The following is a 7397-nucleotide window of genomic DNA, read 5'->3' as shown; positions in this document are numbered from 1 at the left end:
AATAATAGAATCTACTGCTGGCATATACTGGTAATTTGCACTAATGTTTTTGAGTTCTTGGATCACTTATCGTTCTAGGGGAAATTCATGGGGCTAAGATAATCCAATCATCTGATGATATATCAGTTTATTCAACTAGTTAATTGTTAAGTATACGGATTACAAAGAAACTTTAATTGAAATCGAACTGAAATGATGTTTCTTTTTCATCCTTTAGCTATGATGAATATTCTATCCCTTTATACTTATCCCCAAGAATTCTAAAAAGAGGTACAATTGATGTTCTCACAATAATTCATTTCATCATTAATACTGGTCACTGCAGCTTGCAAATCCCCGGGAAAGGGAAGGGGAACAGAGAGGTAATTCAGTAATTTATGTATGATGTAATGTTGCATCCCTACTACTTTCGTACTGTTAGTTTTCTCAGAAAAGATGGATGATGTAAAGGAAAATGGAATTTGGAATCAGCCCTTTTATAGAAGCTCATGAATCTTGGCGATCCAAGAAAATGAATGGTCCAACTGAAAGTCCATAGGGCCCTGACAGTTCAGCTTTGGAAGCAAAATACAAGTTAGAATAGGAGGAATAAATAGGAGATATCTTGATAAGAATATGGAGTGTGAGGTTAGTCTTTTTGCCACCCCTTCCAATAAAAAAGGCACTTAAGGTTCTCTAGATCCACTTTGACGGATATTTCCTAGCATTGTACTCTTGATGATATGTAGCACCAGAATTATTGAGGATAAAAGTTGCTAAGTTAAGGTTATATTCCATAAATTGAATTGCAACTGATCAGGAGTTTTTTCTTTTTCTCTCTTTTAACCAAAATAAATGGACTATCTTGTTCTTAAATTTCTGCAAATGGAGCCTGAATGATACTAGCTTAACTAGGAGGAAGACATCCATTTCTGGCTTGAACAATTTTATGCTATTTGATTGCATGTACCAGAGTTCATACAGATCATGTTCCAATTTTACTAAATGCAATAGAAGATTCCAGGTTAGTGCTTCCTTTTTAAGGATGAATATTTCATAAGATGAGGGACATAGATAGAGTAAATGATCAATCTTTTGAAAGATGATGAAGCCAAAATAAACTATCAAATTGTCCATGTCACAGCTCAATAATCTTGGGAAATTTCAGAAACACTTTATGCTCAGTAAAGCTTTGATCATTACAAGCAGTAGTTCTCTCATCACTTGGACTATTATTTGAAAAAAGATAGAACAAAATATGAAGTCATCCTCTCTTTATTCCTTCCACACTGTCATCATCAATGACCTCAATCTCAGCTGATCCTGCAAATGGTTGATAATAATATAACCAGTCAGGACTCAAAAGTGAATGTAGTTGAAGAATTACATGAAAAGTGAAAATTATCTTGAAAAGCAGAAAACAAATCTTACAGGTCACAGTTGACGCTCTTAGAAACAGTAATGTCCAATGTTACACCACACTTGGTTGGGAGAGCCTGGGCAGCGTCTTCCTTCAAGTTTGCATACCGGTTGGCAGCAGCCTTGACACAATTACATGCAGCCCTCTTGTCAGCGGTGTTTTGAGCCATACCTTTCAACGCTCTCACACCATTACAGCAAGCTGCTCCCGGATCCCCGCCCTGAGTAAGGTAAGGAATACAAGGTGCTAAAGAAGCATCCACTTGACCACAAGTAAGAGCCTGTCCTGGCTCAACCATGAACTGAATCATGGCTAACACTGCAATTGCTGAAATGATGATTCCCTTCATATTCGCTTTCTGTTGAAAACTTGAAGTTTTTGGATTACTAGTTTTCTTTTCTTGGTTCTCCCTGTGGACTGGTATAGTTGAAGGCGTAGAAGGGGATATATATAGTATTCTCAAGATGGCTAATAAAAGAAAGGTCAGTTAATGGCTTATGTAAAATTTGTTACACGATTTTGGCATTTTCCCTTTCTTATGTCATTGATAAACAATTAGAAGAAGAAAGTGATGGGATCAAAACAGTTTCCCTTGCAGCTATGATGTTTCCTGCATGTGTTGTGCTGTGTTCTGGACAAGTATATGAACTGAAGAATCTTATCCTCATTGATTGCAGAAAATTACACTTCCAGGCATTTCCTTAATAAAAAAAATGTTAGGTTGATATTAATAGGATGCATCTATTCTCCAAAATTTGACTGGTTAAGATACCTATTTCAAATCGCCAGTCTCAACAATTAGACATAAGGAATGTTGTCCTAACTCTGTAGTCTGTACATCATAGTTGAAAGTAACATGGCCCGAATATGGTCTAATGTAATAATGATTACTGATTATGATAATCTTACTGAACAAGTCGTATATGTTATTTATCTGGGGGAGGGGATTATCTAATAAGGAATCTGAGCATCTGACCCAAAACCTTAAGGCAATAAGGCGGAGCACCCAAGTCCTTTTAAACCCCTTTGGAAACCATTACGACAGCAGAGAGGATAGATGTAACATTCTCTAATGTCGGAGTAGTACGAGGAGATGCCGTTAGATCTCCTCTCACCCTTTCTTATTGTTACTCCTATTATTTTTCCTGATATTCTCCCTGTTCAAACTTTTTGGTATAGTTTTGAGCTCCTTTACAAAATTGCTATGTTTGGCCTTCTTGTAATGGGATTCCTCTTTGAAGCTTTATATTTCCAAGTCAACTTTGTGGACTTGCGAAAACATGCTAGAATAACAGGTCTTCATCGTTTCCATTACAAATGTGCTAATCAGATATTCATCTAGATAAATGGAATTAGATTACATAGAAAAAAGATTAACTTCGACGGATCCACATTGTGCAAAGAGAGTCCAATTGAATTCACTTAATAAGAAAAACTACTGTTTGTATAGATTATGTATAGAAATACAAATATGTGAAATATATAATTTGACATTAGGACGGTGTCTGTAGAGATGCTCTGGCAGGTTCAAGGTTTACTTTCAGGTGTCTTGTCAATTTTTTTTTTTTATTTATTTATTTATATATATATATATATATATATATATATATATATATATATATATAGTATTGAGGTGGAAATCATTTTAACCATTGTGGATTAGATAGTTTGATATTGAAATAATAACATTATTTAGGAAACTTAGCATTGATTTTGGTTAGTTTATTATTAGGCTGAAACTGGAATTCCTTATTGTTAGAGACAATAAGCATTACAAATTAGTGATGAGAACTAAAAAATTAGTAGTGTCCATATAATAAATTATTAATTCGTGAAATAGTGCGATTTTAGAAAGAAATTGTTCTGAGACCATTTGTGACCGATACCTCATTCTGTTCTTTTCCTCCTCTACATTTAGTTGACGTTTATGAGATAATAAGTGGACGACTAAAACGGTTGAATCTGATGCTAGCTGTTTAGCTCGGTGATGTTTTTGTGATTAAGGAAGACTGTTATATTAGTTTGGAATTTCCATTTCATTTACATGTCAATCATATAGATGTTTCCAGTGGCATTTGTATATTTCTGAGTGATATAAATGAATTCCGGAACACCTTATCTTCATTAGTTGCAGTTTGTCTGGCTGAGAGCCTTAGGCTGCTTTGTCTACAAGTACAATGGACGAACTTAAAGGATTAGTATAGTGTCAAAGCCAAATCTTGGTTATGGAAAAAAAATGTGATTTAACTAACTGCATTAGATGATGAGATTTGCAGTAACTGCTGATAGATTTTGATCATATTCAAAAATGCATCACTTGGCAAATATACATTCTTTAGCAACTGATCTTACTTGGAATATATTGGATTGGATGGTCTTTATAGACAGGAGCTTCTTGCAACTTAAAAGTTGATCAAATGACGTTTCCTTGATGTGCCAAATGGGATTGGAGAGCAGTTCGTAAATTCTTTAAGTTGGTTTAGTGTTTTTTTTGCTCATTAATGTCTTGAATCCCAACCTCTATGACCCACAAGAGAAAGAAGGCTAGTGCATCAGCATTGAGCTAGATGTCTCTCATAGCAAGTAACCTGCCTTATTTTTCAGGTAAATAATCCTATTTATTATGAACTGTCACCTGTAGTTCCTTTTACACTGTAAGTGTATAGAAGTTAAACTTAAGGCATTGAACTAGATGCCTGTCGATATTGCACAACTTTTGTCTTTCCAAAGTTATATATGTAGTTCATACAGTCGTATATGCTTTTATTGACTCTGCAATATGAAATGCGCATTGGCATAATTGTCCAGAGAGAAGGACAAAAGAGAGTATTGTATTATTATAATATCTCAAAGCTTCTTATACATCAAAATAAGTAGGTAATGTAAAACTTGGTTCCATGTATTTCTAGCATGATCAGCCTGGCAAATTTCTGGCTGCATTGAATCACTTCAGTTGATTCTGCAAAAAAGAAACAAGTCAGAATGTGCAATTACTCTAATTGAGATGTATAATTATATGATGATAATCTTACATGCCACAGTTGATGGTACGAGAGACGGGAATATCCATTGTAACGCCACATTTGCTAGGGAGAGCCTGAGCATCATCATCCTTCAGATTTGCATATCTGTTGGCAGCAGCCTTGACACAATTGAGGCTGCCCTTCTGTCAACTATAGATTGAGCCATAACTTTCAAGGCTTTCACTCCGTTACAACATGCAGTTCCAGGTTCGCCACCCTGAGTAAGGTAAGGGACACAAGGTGCTAAAGAAGCATCCACTTGACCACAGGTAAGAGCCTGTCCTGGCTCAACCATGAGCTGAATCATGACCAACACTGCAATCACTGAAATGATGATATCTTTCATCTTTCTTGTGTAGGGAATATTTCAAGGTTAAGCTTGTTTGCTTCTTTAGCTCCTTGTTTTTTTTGGGATGTTAAAAGGAAAGCACAGAGGGTGTATTTATAGTAGTAGTTATGATTGCTTCACTGTTTTGAGTGGTTTCTTGCTTAAGTAGGATCTGTTATTTTATTTTGGCTCCTTTTGTTTCTTTTGCTTTTTTTAATGCATGTCTGCCACACACTGTTTAGTGCAAGCCGTTGAAACTGTTACTGTTCCATTCATTTATCAACTTGTTGGTGGTTCCATCAGTTCTATTGATTTCTTGGTGAATCAAAACTCTTTACTTTTAGGAAATACAAAGTGCAAAGAAATACTTTTGCAATATGTGAAGTTCTACTCTGGTGGTACACTGAAAGACTCAAATTGTGTTTGGAGTTCTGAAAACGTTTATCAAAACTGAACCTGTCAATTCTCTGCTTGTTCCACTAATATATCGAGTTCACGAACTGAACTTAGTGAATAAATCTCTTTTTCGTTTACTCATACCCATTTTTGGACTAATGAAATTGGTCAATAATAGGTGCCCTATCAGCTAAAAGATTCCTTCAAAGAAGGATTAGCGGCAACAGTAACTACAACTCCTCAATCCCAAGTAAGTTGGGGTCAACTATAACAATAAAATGTAACAGAGACTGTTGAAATGTGCATAGATAACAAGATGTATGAATCAGTACAGAGATAAAAATAGATGGTTTCTGTTCATTTCATCAATACTTATATTACATGACCAGAAACACCAAAGTATATCAAAAATTAATGTTAGCTTTATCAGGCGAGATCATTATTTACAGACAGAGGCGTAGCCAGGATTTCAATCTTATGGGTTCTAGATTTTGGGACCACGACTTCACGTGTTAATGACTGAGTTCTAGATTTAGTATTTATACATATTTCATGAATTCAAATTATCAAATACACTGTTTGAGCAAAAGCTATTGGGTTCGGCCGAACCCGTAGGCCGGCTTGTGCCTCCGACCCTGTTTACAGAGTGGCCTTAAACAAAGAAACATTTTTTCCAGGATAGAAATGCTGAACCTGCCATACCCATCAATATTTTTTTATGTAAGGTCTCTGATAATTTAAGTGTTCATTTTAGACTGCACTCCTTGATACTGGTTGTGTTAGAAACAATCCGTGTACAAAGGTATATAGCAAGTTAGAATAGTGTATGCTTAAGTGGTGCGGTTACGTTTTTACAGTTAGGTCAATGACTCATTATGTATATTTAGAGATCCCAAAAGGATTACACAGATTAACCTATTGCCATTTCTTTTCCTTGTTGAAGCTCTCACAAGAGTTAAGTTGTCAATTCGGACTAGGTTTCGTAGTCTTTGGCTAGTTACTGGAAATAAATATACATATCCATTGACAAAACTATTCAATTGTATTTATTATGCCTAATGAAATTCCAATGAATCTAATCAAAACCAAATTGTGAAGAATATTTTTAAACCATTAACTTTAAGATGATTTCTGCTCCAGCTTACATGAACAGGATCATATATAGTGTCCTCAATTGAAATAAAATAATGTTCAATTACATTAGTTTCTCCCACCAGAAGGCAGAAAGAAACTGATTTGGATAATTGTTTCCCTATAAATGACATACCATGATCAAGAAAAAGCCAAATTAGTGTAACAGCTCTGACCTATCCCCAAACAGCATTCTGTTTACTTATTTGTTTGCACTCAATCAGGAGAGTCCTATATATGCCTACCACAGCCTGCTTCAAACGTCGTAGCAATTCAGAGAGTTTAGAAAAACATACAACTTGAATTTTGTAACTCAATATATCTTCCACAGACAAGAAAGATGAAGGGAATCATCATTTCAGCAATTTCAATATTGGCCATGATTCAGCTCATGGTTGAGCCAGGACTGGCTCTTACTTGTGGTCAAGTGGATGCTTCTTTAGCATCTTGTATCCCTTACCTTACTCAGGGTGGTGATCCAAATGCAGCTTGCTGTATTGGTGTGACGGCATTGAAAGGTATGGCTCAAAACACTGCTGACAAGAGGGCTGCATGTAATTGTGTCAAGGCTGCTGCCAACCGGTATGCAAACTTGAAGGAAGACGCTGCCCAGGCTCTCCCTACCAAGTGTGGTGTAACATTGGACATTACTGTTTCTAAGAGCGTCAACTGTGACCTGTAAGATTTGTTTTCTGCTTTTCAAGATAATTTTCACTTTTCATGTAATTCTTCAACTACATTCACTTTTGAGTCCTGACTGGTTATATTATTATCAACCATTTGCAGGATCAGCTGAGATTGAGGTCATTGATGATGACAGTGTGGAAGGAATAAAGAGAGGATGACTTCATATTTTGTTCTATCTTTTTTCAAATAATAGTCCAAGTGATGAGAGAACTACTGCTTGTAATGATCAAATTAAAGCCTTGCCAAGGTTGACAGCTTGTAGCATTTAAGCACTTCCAAATATAATGAACTGCGATATAGACGTTTTGATATGTTTGCTTTTGTTCCATACTCTTTCCTGAGATTGATTATTTACTCTATTCATGTTCTATAATACTCTTCACCGTACATTCTTAAAGGATCACGGACTTGGAATGCAATAGAGATAGCCCGG

At 35.7% G+C, this 7397-nt stretch overlaps 2 protein-coding genes across 2 annotated transcripts; one reads left to right on the top strand and one right to left on the bottom strand.

The window, feature by feature from the left end:
* Window positions 1-761: 761 nt before the first annotated feature.
* LOC104236405 (non-specific lipid-transfer protein 1-like) lies at window positions 762-2001 on the bottom strand. The gene is made up of 2 exons (XM_009790319.2): window positions 1411-2001; window positions 762-1302 (listed from the first exon to the last, which is right to left on the bottom strand). The coding sequence occupies exons 1-2, from the start codon at window positions 1746-1748 to the stop codon at window positions 1293-1295; spliced, it is 348 nt and encodes a 115-aa protein (XP_009788621.1). The 5' UTR covers window positions 1749-2001; the 3' UTR covers window positions 762-1292.
* Window positions 2002-6526: 4525 nt separating this feature from the next.
* Window positions 6527-7214, top strand: LOC104236406 (non-specific lipid-transfer protein 1-like). The gene is made up of 2 exons (XM_009790320.2): window positions 6527-6955; window positions 7064-7214. Exons 1-2 carry the CDS (start codon window positions 6618-6620, stop codon window positions 7071-7073), a joined length of 348 nt encoding a protein of 115 aa, XP_009788622.1. The 5' UTR covers window positions 6527-6617; the 3' UTR covers window positions 7074-7214.
* Window positions 7215-7397: the final 183 nt, after the last annotated feature.

This window comes from Nicotiana sylvestris, chromosome 1 (genome assembly GCF_000393655.2).
Source record: "Nicotiana sylvestris chromosome 1, ASM39365v2, whole genome shotgun sequence".
In the NCBI taxonomy this organism is placed as follows: Eukaryota; Viridiplantae; Streptophyta; class Magnoliopsida; order Solanales; family Solanaceae; genus Nicotiana; species Nicotiana sylvestris.
The sequence above is the reverse complement of the archived record's forward strand: the minus strand, read 5'-3'. Positions and strand labels throughout refer to the sequence as shown.

What these genes read in the sequence shown, in the direction of transcription:
- LOC104236405 (XM_009790319.2), bottom strand. Translation starts at nt 1,748, where the DNA reads ATGAAGGGAATCATCATTTCAGCAATTGCAGTGTTAGCCATGATTCAG.
- LOC104236406 (XM_009790320.2), top strand. Translation starts at nt 6,618, where the DNA reads ATGAAGGGAATCATCATTTCAGCAATTTCAATATTGGCCATGATTCAG.